We start from the raw sequence: 13,659 nt of genomic DNA, 5'->3' as shown, positions 1-13,659 counted from the left end.
TTGTTCTTTGGTTAACTATTAAACTGATTAAAAATCAAATATGAAAGAATTTCATATTAGAGATAAATAAATTAATTACATTTCAACTACCTATTTATTAATTTTGAATAATTTGGAAATCTACAATCTCTACACATTATGCTCATATTATCATCAATTTACACTGTAAAAGCTCTAGCTCTAAGCACAATGAATTCTTTTAGATGTAATAATTTAGAGTTAAAATCTAGAATTTATAGAGTTAATAATAATAAATAAGTGATTTTTATTCATGCTGATTAAACTTCCTTGAAATACTGCTTGATAGCCTTTGTTTTAGACTATATAATCATGAAGGCTTCTATAAATATTACTAAGTAACAAAAAATATATATATTTGCAGAATAAAAGAAAATGCAGTTTTATAACATCTATCCATCAGTGAAAAATAGCAAGAGTTGAAAGTATGTAATATGTAACTTTTATACACCACAGGCAAACACTATTAATTGTTATTTTGTTCTATTTCCTTATACATTAACTTTGAAACACTCACAAAAATTATTAAAGCCATTAAAATTAACAATATATATGTCACTTCTGGAAAGAAATGCAAAACCTGATTCTGATACATAAATTTCAAAATTTATTATTATTAAAGTAAATAACTCCAGAAACTAAGAAAAAATATAGCTTAGAGAAGTGATTCTCAACCATTGTGCCATGGCACTTTAGTGTGCCGCAAGATTTTTGAAGTGTGACACCACTGCGAATACCCATACATAAGTGACGTCAGACAAGTAGTTCAATCAGTTCTACCTTCCTAGGGCAAGTTTGGAAATTGTAACCGGTGTTACCAGTTACTGCTGGAACTTACCAAGGCATTTAGAAAATGTTACCTAAATAACCAAATGAGTTTAAAAATCACTGTTATGATGTCACCGGTTGTCTTGTGATACTTACCAAAGTAACCGTGTGCACCACCAAATTTTTAAATTATTAAAAGTTTGAGACAAAAAAAAGTTGAGAATCATTGGCTTAGAGTATGGTAAATCTGATTACAATAATGTCTTTTTTAATAGACAAATAGTATTTACTTTCTGAATGCATTGATAATTTTTTAACAAATTATTACTTTTAATATGTAAATAAATATTATGTAATATTTTAAAAAATTTTTTTAAGAATTAAATTCTAAAGAACCATTATTACTCTAATACCAGACTTTAGCCTTCTAATTAACTAATTTTCTAAAAATAAAATTAAAAGGACAACTGTATCTGATGAGAAATCCAAAACATTTTCTTTTAAGATATACTGTATATCAATGGTTCCCAAACTTATTATGCCCAAGGACTTGTTCTCATAGTAGAAACCTGACCATGAACCCCAAGTGAAATAATGCTACACAATTACAAATTTAACTCTGATGTCTTGAATGGTGAATGGTGATGTTAAAATATAAATAAAACATTTTGATATTTAAAATAATATTTATTGAAATTACTAGCTAAATCTTACATGTTTTCAAAAAACAGATATAATATAGTAAAAAATGTGTATTTTATTTCTGTGTTATAAATTACATTACAAAAATATAAAATTAAGTTTTTTTATTTTATCTATTGAATTTTCATAGAAAAACATGTTTGATGAAAATAAATGAATTATTTATATATTTTTAGTCATTAAATAGTTTTAATAGTTAAAATTATAAATTCTATTATGATTGATATAGATGATCATAAAATAAAATAAATAATAAAATTCTATAAAATGAACTATATATTTAATTAAAAAGTACTTTGTTCTATATTTAAATTTAATATATTAAAATTAAAAATTACATTTATAACAGAAATAACTATTAAGTACTTAATCAATGTGTAAATTTTAAGTAAAACACAATTAACAGATTGTTTTTTATTTTTAATATTGTTTTTGATAATATGAGACTTCTTAATTAACAGTTTTTTGGATAAATAACCTGAGAATTGATGATAAAATCAAAAAAACACACCTTTTTTACTTTTCCAGCAATAACTTTATTCACAGAACAAACATTTATATCAGGACTTAAAAATGACTACCAATTTATTAATTACTATTTATTTTTAACTTTCATAATAATGAAAATGAGTCACAATCATTTTACTTTTTATTAAACCTTTTGTGGACCCCTGATGTCCTTGCACCCCCAAATTAATTTTAATTTGCCACAGACCCCATCAGCGGTTCCAAGGACTCCCAAGGGTTCATAGGAACCACTTTGGGAAGCATTGCTGTATATGTGTCATACTCTTTCTTGCATCAATTATGCAATCTGAAATTTATTCTTTCTAATATATAATATATGAAAGCTTCAATCATTTTAATACAAAATATTATTTTTATATAAATAAATTATTGAAAGTTATAATTATCTGCAGTAATATAATATAGAATTAATATCACCTAAAGTAATAAAATTCAGTCAACAACTTAAATGTTTACTATTCAAAATGTGATGTATCTTATTTATTTATTCAAAATAAATTTAATTACCTGTGCTTCACAAGCAGCAACAACATTAGAGATTAAAAACATAGCTTCTTCTATACTACTTCCACAGACAACAACACCATGGTTTTTCAAAAATAAAACCTACATAAACATAATTTCATGAAATCAATAATAATTTTAGAATATAATCATTTGTTATAGTATAATATTCAAAAACAATAGATATTTACATTAAAAAACAAAAAATATAAAGTAATGTTTATCATAAAGAAAAAGAAAATAATTTTATTTCCTTTTCACAGTAACATTTAAAAGAATTTGATGTATGATGCACATATTTTGCATATCATTATTTTCGACTCAAAGCAATCATGAGCATGCATTCATGAGAATAGACAAAATTAACTTTTGCATCATTTATCATTTTGATAACCAACAACAACAAGTAATTTTTTTGAATTTAGTCAATATGAAAAAAACAATCAATATTACATATCCATCAGTTTGAAATGACAATTATCAATATATTTTTTAGTACATCAATCTTTTAAGTCAATTTAAATATATCAGTTACTTGTAGGATAATTACTCAAAACTTATTTTATAATCTTAATCCAGACATTAACTTTATTTTCTATTTCCGGAGTTTCAGACCTCTGGAAATAAAAGATAACTCCCATTCACTACACCATTTAACTGCAGAATACTTGATATCAAGAAATAAATTAATTACATCAATCATAGAGAAGTTTGTTGCGATTTAAGCTTGGGTTGGCTGTTGTTTTGGTTGAGTGACTATTTCGACAAATAAGGGCATTGTTACCACCTTCCAGCCATAAATAATCCCGGAAAAAGTTGCCTATCTATAGTAAAGCTATGGGAGACCTTCTTGCCATTAATTGGCTTTTAAGTTCTTCTTTAAACACCTTCTAAGCTCTTATTAGTAATTTGTAATATGAAAGATATTAGATCAACAAATCAGCATTCTTTTAGACAAGTCCAATTGAGTTTTCCCCTGCAAACTGCCCCACCCCTTCAAGGTCACACATTCAAAATTAGAATGTAAACAAACACTAAAAAATTGCATTTTTCTTCATTGTTTAGCTCTACTTTTGCTAATTTTCATGTTAAATGACTTTATTTAGACTAGAAACCGTCTTATCAGAAACTCATCACTTCCAGTTGTTGCATAATCATGGAGAAAAATAATTACTCACTTATTATAATAATATTCATTTATATAAAATATATATACAATGTCTAATATTCACTTTCTGAAGCAAAAAATGTTTATTTAGCTTGATCTAGTGGATTCTGCAAACCCCACCAGCCTTTGCACTTAAGCAGGGTGAAACTTGATAACATAAACAAAGTAATAACTTTTGACCTGGCAGCTAGACATGCCAGTTTGTTTTGTTTGAAGGAAAATAGATGCCCGTAAGTTCATAATTGCTGCAAATTAATCAAATATTTTAAATTTTTTTTTAAATAATGCTTTTTTTCAATAATTTAACATTAAAAAATTATTTTAAATTTGCATTACATATTAAATTTAATGATTGTAAAGAGTGAAATGTTTGTGATAAATAAAAAAACAGATCAATTCTAGTCCAATTTTTAAGTGAGATATTGCAATTTATTGTTTGTTTGTTTATTAAGTTATAGCAACGCAACACTGGAGCAATCTGCTCAGGAGGGATGCGTTCCAGGAGATCTTTTTAAGGGTAACTGGCCCCTATTTGGGCATTACAGACGTGGAGAAAATCCAGAAAACTCCATGTGGACAGCCTGTCCAGGCGAGGTGCAAACCCACAACCGAATTCCCAGTGTTCAGGGAACAGAATGCTTGGCCACTGGTGGGCCCAGAATTTATTAATTTATAAAATAATTAACACATATAAATGGAGACCCTTAAAAACTGCAAGCTTAGAAAAGTAAATTAATATTCTAGTAAAATAAGTAAAATAACATAGCAGAACTTTACATTTATACAGCATTTTCAAATTAAAGGCTAAATTAGGATTATTTTTTCAGAAAATGAAAAATATCATTACTACTACTTTTATTATATGTTAAAAAGTTACCTTGTTAACTGGGCCAAGATCACGAGCAATTTTTTCTTTCTCTTCAATATTTAATAATATTCCATTGTAATCATGGTAACTGACATTGCCTATAATGGCAGCTTCTTGGCTAATATATAACAAACCACATTTTGAAGATGAAACCTGCAAATAATTATATTAAATTCAATTGATATGATTATCTATTAGTTTCAGATTACAATAACATTGAGTAATTTATACATACAGCCACACAAGGAGGATAATGTATGTGAATAACACATTTAACATCTGGACGTGCAGAATGGATGGAAGAATGCAATATGTATCCAGCTCGATTAAATGAAAAATGTGTAGTGCCTGGATCTACAACATTTCCTTGTATATCAACTTTTAATAAAGATGATGCAGTTATTTCATGATATTGAAGTCCAAATGGATTTAGAAGAAAATGTTCTTGATCCTGACTCACACGAACCTAAAATAATATTTTATAATAAAGTTCCAATAAAAGTAAAATATAATTAAAAATATGTCTATAAACTTACTGTTATATGATTGTATATATTTTCTGACCATCCATACAAATCTATAAGCCTATATACTGCTGCTAATTTACAACGTAATAGTTTTTCTCCTTTTGTATAGCGAAGACCATCAACTCCTCTAATATCATTAATTGGAATGACACAGTGACCTGAACGAAATGCAGTTGAACTACGAGCTGTATGTGGTAAAAGGATCTCTGTCACTTGCTGTAATGCTGTAAGCCCAGCTGGGAGATAACCTTCATTGATTTGGGATTCTATAATTCTTTCCAATTCCTCTCGAAAAACTTGACTATAATTTAAAGTTTTTATAGTTTATGTCAATTATTAAATTAAAGCATATACTATCTGTATGGGTTAATATATTACCTATTCATAATCATATCAACTCTCTTACGACGATCCATTTCCTTCATATCTTGTTCAATATCTGGGGGACGCCACATCTGCCTCTGACACTCTGGATCATCTGGATCAAATCTCCCAACAGGTTCCTCTTCTTCCCCAATAACGCCATTAACTTTATTTTCAACCTCAGCCATTCTGCAAACTAGCCCATCATTTAAAAAAAGATAATATACAAAATCTATTCCATATTGAAAAAAGCAATCATACAAATTTGTCAAACTTTCAAATAAACCTTTTTTGACTGTTTCAACCATGAGATAAAGTTGAAATGAAAGACTGATTGCCACTATACTTGTTCAAATCAAAAAAAAACAAAAAAAGTCAAATCAAAATTTACATGTATACCAGCCATAAATGCAGATTCTAAGAATTTCTTTTAAAACAAAAGAAATTTCCTATTGTATAAAAGTATTAATTAGGGTTTCTGAAACGGGATCCCGGGATCCCGGCTGTTTTTTTACCCCGGGAAATATCCCGGGAAATTTTTCTCATCCCGGGAAATCCCGCAATTTTTTTAAAAGTTCACTTTTTTCTTATTTTGTGTTAAGATTGAAGAAATTTTACAAATAGAAAGTATAATTAACTCATAAACTGTCAGAATGCCGGAATGCATTTATATTTAATTTAAGCCTGTGTTACTGATGGTGCAGCTGTAATGGTGAAATTTGGAAGGTTAATTGAATGTGAGCATCAGTTATGTTATGCACACGGAATTCATTTAGCGGTATGTGATGTTTTGTACCAAAAGTCAACCACTTCAGTAGCAGTCCCTCTTTCTGAAGAAATTCAAACTGAAGATGAAGAGCGCAATGATGATATTGAGAAAGATGAAGAAGACTTTAGTTATAGTATTGATTTTGAAAGTGTTTTGTGTGAGCGTTTGGCTGAAGATCCTTTCGATATAGATATTTCATTTGAATTACATGACACACTAGGTAATGAAATAGTCTGTTCTCAAATCATTAATAAGGTTAGAAAAATAGCAAAATTTTTTCGCAAATCACCTTTAAAGAATAACATCTTACAAAAATACGTTGAACAGGAACATGGGAAAAATTTGCACTTATTTCTGGATTCCAAAACCCGATGGAATAGCCTTTTAGCCATGTTAGAGCGATTTATTAAAATAAGATCATCCATATCGAAAGCAATCATTGACTGTAATAAAGATACGGACAATTTTGATCTTGACAAACAAGAAGTTACTGTAATTCGTGACATCGTGGCATCACTGCAGCCATTAAAAGCTGGAGCAGAAAAGCTTGGCAACAGAGGATCGACTTTACTTTCATCGGAAGGTATTTTTTCTTTTATTATAAATGAGTTAAATCAACTAAACACACCTTTTTCAAGAAGACTAAAAGAGTCGTTTATTCGACGCATAGCAGAGAGAAGAAATGTAAAACTGACTGGCCTCATACAATATCTCAATAGTGGAAAGAATTATGGAAAAGTTTCAACTTTCCCAAGTGAAAAAAGTTTGCCAGCCTTACCAACCAAGACTATGTTAATTTTATCAGCAAAACAGATGTTAGATCGTCTTTTTGAAGTATCTACTGATTCTACTTCCGGTGATACAGATCAACTACCAGATGTCGCAAGCTCATCTGCAATGACTTTAGCTGAAAAGCTTGATGCTGCTATCAAAGAAGCTGAGATAGACAGATCAAGAAAAGTGGACAACAAAAGCAGTACTGAAACGCGTCTCGAGAACGAAATAGAAATCTTTGAGGCTACAGGTGAAAAAACACACATCATCTGTCTTCTGTTAAATGCGTTAAAAACGATTCCACCCACATCGATTGAATCAGAAAGGGCATTCTCGGCAGCAGGACTTTTTATTACCAAATTAAGAACCAGATTGAGTGATCGGAGTATCGACCATCTTTGTTTCTTAAAATCTCATTATAAAAATTTACAGTAATATTTGTATTATGTTTTATTTAAATAAAAAATATCATTTTCTAAGTTAGAAGTTTGATCAAAGTTCAGTTTTTTTTCTTTAAATTTTTAACTCAATTCGTAGGCAATTTTTGTTATAAGCAGTTTCGAACAAACTTTAACAAATTTTTTTTTATTTGTGAATTTTCTACGTAATTCAAAGGTATTTTTAATACATATTTTACACATCATTATTAATACGATTTTGGAGGTTGTAGAACACTTAAATTACTTTAAAAAATGAAAAATAATGATATCATTCGATTTCAAGATATTTTTTATATTTTAAAAATAATTTATTATATCCCGGGATTTCCCGGGATCCCGGGAAACAGTTCACTTTTATCCCGGAATCCCGGGACAAGCAAAAGACCGGGAAATAAGAAACCCTAGTATTAATACTGTTTCTTAGAATTAATATTAAATAGACTTTTTTAAAAAAGGCATATGTAAGAATACGTAACAATATTGAAATATGTAAGATCAAAATAAATCATGTAAAAAGAGAATTAAATTTTTCCAGATTGTATTAAATAAAATAGTATAAAAATATTCCATATGAACAGAGAATTGTATGTATGCACAGTAATACCTCTGTTTTCATTGACTTCGATTATTGTTGGTTTTTTCCACAAAAAATTTGTCTTGGTTTTCATTGGTGTGTCCATGTGACCTCGCTTCTAATTTTGCAAAAACAAAGACGACCCAAGAGTTCTCCTGCTCAGTGTGGCATTATTTTCCATTGTGTTAGCATTGCCCCGTGCATCTAGCCAAACAATTCCATTGCTTTCCTTTCCTTTTAGCTCCCATCATGGGACCAAAGAAAGTTTTCAGAGCCAGCAGCCCTTCAAAGAAGGTCAAGAACATGATCAAGTTGAAGTAAATCAAGAGTGGCATTAAGATTGCTGAAATCGGTTGCATGTATGGAAAGTTGCCATCCATGATAAGTTCCATTGTGGCGAAAGAAGCAAAAAAAGGAGGCTAATGTAGCAAAAAACGTGAATGTGCTAATGAAACATAGATCGCAAACAATTGAAGATGTTGAACAGTTATTAATAATTGACATAACTAATATCATGACCTCTGAAACAGAATCATTATCTAACTGTTTTTGATTGATCCAAATTAATAATAACTTTGTCATTACCTATTCATAATCAGCAGGTCTTTTATATTCATTTTATATTAATTTCTTATTGTTTTTAGTATTAAACACCATATTTATTCTCTATAAAATGTGTTTTTGGTATGTATTTTGGAGTATCTAGAACGAATTAATTGGATTAATTTACATTGATTCATATGGAAATAATATCCTTGGTTATCGTTGGTTTCAGATTTCGCCAATTGTTTTCAAATGGATTATCAACGAAAACCGAGATATCACTGTATTTATTTATTTCACAATCTTATATCAGAAAGTTAAGTACAAGAGAAAGTTTGTTTGAGTCTTCTCTAATAAAATGCAATAGAGCCTTTGTACTTCCTTGCCAAAAATGTTAGTTTCCACCGTTATATCTATTGAAGATATAAGGTTGAAAGCTAAGATTTAAATTTGCAACATACAGTCTGAAAGATTATTTTGTCAATATAATCTTTCAAACTGCCAATAATTATCAAATCATATACTCTAAATATTTGAAATGGCATTACAAAGGTAAAAAATGAAATTTTTATTATATTGAATATACAATTCAAAAAATACCAAAATTTGATCAAATTTAATATGGCAGTTGTATTTAATGTAAAGCAAGTCCTCACTTAACATCATTAATAGGTTCTTGGAAACTGCAATGTTAAGCAAAAATGACATACAACACCAATTTACCATAGGCTAACTGACATAAGCAAGACATAATTCAGTCATTATTCTAACTAAATATAAAAAACACCTTACCACTGGGATATTTGAATTCCTTTATTGTTTTTTGGCTCTATTTATGAGCCCTCGTCAAGTAAATTGTGTTCGAATTAGAAACATCAAACATTTCTTTACAAATTCAAAATGGTGGTTTTTATATTTAATTAAATAGGAGCTGGGTTAGAATGGATTATTATTATTCTAACTGGACTGTATTTGCAATCTCCAGCATTTATTTCCCTCCTCATAGAATCAATTTTACTGTTTATAAAGAAAATTCAACGTTGATAATTAAGATACATAATTTACAAGGATGCTTCAAAAAGTTCTTGGCTTGAGAAAGAAAAGATTTTTGACCAAATTTTTTTTTTACTTTCCAAATAGTCGCCTTTCAATTCAATACACTTAGACCAATGATGTTCTTACTTCTTTATTCCTTCAGTAAAATATGACTTCTCTAACTGTAAAATAAGCATTTGTCAGAGTCATAACCTCCATATTTGAAGTAAATCTTTGTCCAGAGAGCCATTTCTTTGGATTTGGAAAGAGGAAAGTCACTGATTAGGTATGGTGTATGAAAAAGCAATTCAAAATGCCATTCATGGAGATTTGCAACTGCAATTGACGAAATGTGCACAGATGCATTGTCATGGTTGAAAAGCATTTTTCCTTACCAAATGCAGTTGTTTGGCTATAATGCTGCATAATACACTCTGTTAACGATTTTGCCTTTTTCTAGATAGTCTATGAGCACCACACTCTGAGCATTCAAAAAAGCAGTAGCCATCATCTTTCCTGCTGATAGAATACATTTTGCCTTCTTCAGAGCACTTTCACCCTCTTCCATCCACTGTTTGGACTGCTGCTTTGTCAAGACAGTGATGAAAATTGCAGAAACTCAGTTGAATTGTGTTTAAACATATCTAAGCACTCCCGAGAAATGCTCATTTAAATGCATTTCTGATCAACCATTAACAAATGTGGCACCTGTTGTGCTGAATGCTTCTTCATAAGTGAATGTTTGTGTGAGATATTGTGAACACAATCTATTGAGATTTTTGCAATATCAACAAACTCATATACTTTCACTTGTCAATCATTTAATATGGCATTATGGATTTTTTAGATTTCCTTGATCACAATTTTTGAGCATTCTGAATGTTTATTGCCAAAAACGGAAGGACAGCAACACACAAATTCACCAGCCCATTTCTTCACTGTAAAAAATAATGAAGAAGAGTCTTTCAAGTGGAATCCAATTCTTTTTTTACATCCATTAAAAATTCTTTTAAAATAAATTATCACAGCACAATTTTCAATTATTCAATTTTATCCATTTCTTGAAAAAACACCAAAATGTGTTTGCTTTGCTCAATCACAACAAACAAACTATTAAATTCACACATTTAAAATTTCACAGCAGGCCATCTAACAAATAATACTTGAGAAAATAAACACTTCAAACAAAAGCATTAAATTATATTTCAGTAAGATTCAATTCAAAAAGGTTTTTCAACTATTGTTTTTCATCTGCAATTGGAGATCATCTTCAGGTGTGTATATTCGACGATGGAATGATTAAATCAAACAATGATGCTTTTTGAAAACCAGCCGCACTGGCAAATGTATTAATTTTAAAGACTGCAATACGATATTGCATGTGTGGAAGTACCTTTATGAAAAGTTCAGGCAAAGTTAGCCTATATTAAATCAATCTGTACATCATAAAATGAATGTATGGGGCAGGGTTATAAAATTATGAGTTTTAATAGTTCTATTGTTGAATTCGATACAGGTTATTCAAAATTTAAAATTGTTTTTTGAATAGTATCATTCAAACGTTCCAATTCATTAAAAAAACCTGATGAATGCCGAAAATATTAGTTTTGTTAATTTGTTACTGGTAATTAAAGGTTTCGTTGCATATGGTTTTTTGAAAAATTAAACAAAATAAATTCTCAAAATATATAAAACAGAATTAAAAGTAACAGTAAATATAAAAGCTAATAGTGGTAAAAAAAAATATACAATTAAAAAAGTATATATTTAAAAACTATTTAACTATAACCAAGAACTTTTCGTTATACTGTTACTGTTATTCTTTTCGTCTTATTAATGCTAATAAATTGTGATTGTAATGCCACTACACTGTCGTGTTAAATTATTTTATTTGATTGTTGGTGTGAAGAGTCTTTTTATGTTCTTATACATTGGATATTTAAATTTTTAACTTTCATTCTTTAACCCTAATGGACTAACCCAGTGGTCGGCAACCTACATATATTGGAGTGCCACAATTATTTTTTTTCTCAAGTATTGGGCCACTGAAATTCAACTAATGAAATGTTAAGAAAACTTTATTTGACTTTAATAATACACACTACAGTAAACCACTATAATAAAAAACATCATTAAAAATTACAATATTTAAACATTACTGACTCTTTTGAGGTTCAAATTTTGAAGTTAACAATTCAATATTTGATTCATAGTTTGAATTTTTTTTAACTTTACCCACATTTCCAAATTTTCTTCAGTTAAACGATTTTTAAGGTTTTATAAAATATTTCATCATTTTGAATGTTTGCTCACAGTAGTATGTTGTATTAAAAACAGCTAAAAGAGCAAAGGAAACTTTGTTCATACATAAAAATCTGTCTGGAAGTTTATTCCACATTTCAGTTATTATAACAAAATTTTAATTTGTGTCTTATAAATTATATTATTAAAACTTTTTTTAATAAATTATTCTTAAAGTACTGGAAAAGTTTGATTAATTGATATTCCCTAAGCCATGCCATCAAAACCTTCTGCATGCCACCAGGTGGCGTGCATGCCACAGGTTACCAACCACTGGACTAACTGATGCATTTTCAATTTTAAAAAATTTTTTATTTTCTATTTGTCTGAAGAATCAGACTTTTTGTAATCTTCTATCTGAGGAATGAGTTATTGTCTAGTGCAATTATCATCCCAGTACTAAAAACGTAAATGTGTTCATGCTTGTTTTGATCTGAGGTGAGTTATTAAGTTACCCTTTGCAGTCAATTATGTAATATATGACTGAAAAAATTTTAAATAGATGAATTAAGTACAAAATTTAGTTAGTTATTATCAGTAATAATTCAAGAAAAGTTTGATAAATAAGTCATATTTTAAGTATCTTTATCACCTTCATTTTTTCATCAATGTTATTTTACATTTTCTAACATTACAATTTTCAAAATGTTTAAATTCACATTTACTTTTACTCAATTTGAAAAATTTATACCCTAATAAAGGAAAATATGTTTCTTTGTTAAAATGAAATAATTTATTGATTTTATATCCCATTAATAAACCAATTTTAAACAAATGCAATTTTCAGGTCATATATAATCTGATGAGAGTTCCATTGGAAAATAATCCAGTTGAATCCACAAAGGGTTAATGTTTATATTAACTTTATAATCAAATGTTCTATGACTGAGGAAGACTAGTCAATCTGACTGAAAATGTTTTTATTAGTATAAACTTTTGGCTGGAATTTCAAAGGTTGAATTTGACTTGTGTCAATAAAATATACATAAAAACACAAAAAAGTATATAACCACTAGAATCTTATTACAATATGCATCCTTTACAATCGTGGAAATTTTAATTCTGCTGTTTAATTACTATATTTCCTCAATTCTGTGACTTTTATTTTTTACTATTTTTATTTGTCTGAAATTGCATCTTAGAATCAATGGTTTCTTATATTCACAGTCCAAAACAATAATCAGAAGTCATTGTGAATGGGCTACAAGATGCCTTATACACACTCCAATAATAAGACATTTTCAGATCTAGAATTCAACAATTACATCAGTTCAAATAATTTGATCAAATAATAATTGATTTTCTAACTTGTTATTTACAAAACTTAATAAAATTGAAGAATGGTTAAGTAAATATATGCATCCCAAATGTAGTCATTTCAAAATAAGTTTTCCTGACAATTCGGTTTTATTGTACTACATCTCTTTTCCACCGAGCCCATCGATTACTAAAAATTCTCTCTCTCGATAAAAAAAAAATTATCTTAAAATTCAATTTTAAACTAATGGCATGCCTTATAATCAAGAAAACACAGTAACTTTAGGTTCTATGCTTAAATTTAATTAGAATTAAAGAATTTGTTTTTCATTAAAACTTACTGGTTTTATGGAACATTCATGTAATCTTTAGATAGTTAAGAATTTTACATAGGGCTGAGAGTTGGTACACAAAACCTTCGATTCTGACTCCAACTCCACAGTTTATGGTACTTCTGGTTCAGACTAGGGTTTCTCCGATGGGATCCCTGCTGTTTTTTAAGCCAGGAAATATCATGGGA

The 13,659-nt window shown here is 28.8% G+C and overlaps 1 protein-coding gene across 1 annotated transcript in view; it reads right to left on the bottom strand.

The window, feature by feature from the left end:
* Positions 1–13,659, bottom strand: part of LOC136977785 (protein hu-li tai shao-like) — a 42,279-nt gene that overhangs the window by 19,261 nt on the left and 9,359 nt on the right. The window contains 5 exon segments of the mRNA XM_067273343.1: positions 2,524–2,622; positions 4,566–4,709; positions 4,792–5,022; positions 5,093–5,384; positions 5,462–5,642. Of these exon segments, the coding sequence (XP_067129444.1) occupies positions 2,524–2,622; positions 4,566–4,709; positions 4,792–5,022; positions 5,093–5,384; positions 5,462–5,634 (939 nt within the window). The 5' untranslated portion in view covers positions 5,635–5,642.

This window comes from Centruroides vittatus, unplaced genomic scaffold, assembly GCF_030686945.1.
Source record: "Centruroides vittatus isolate TY-2023 unplaced genomic scaffold, ASM3068694v2 contig_474, whole genome shotgun sequence".
Taxonomy (NCBI): domain Eukaryota; kingdom Metazoa; phylum Arthropoda; class Arachnida; order Scorpiones; family Buthidae; genus Centruroides; species Centruroides vittatus.
Note: the sequence above shows the minus strand (reverse complement) of the source record. Positions and strands in the feature narration are given on the sequence as shown.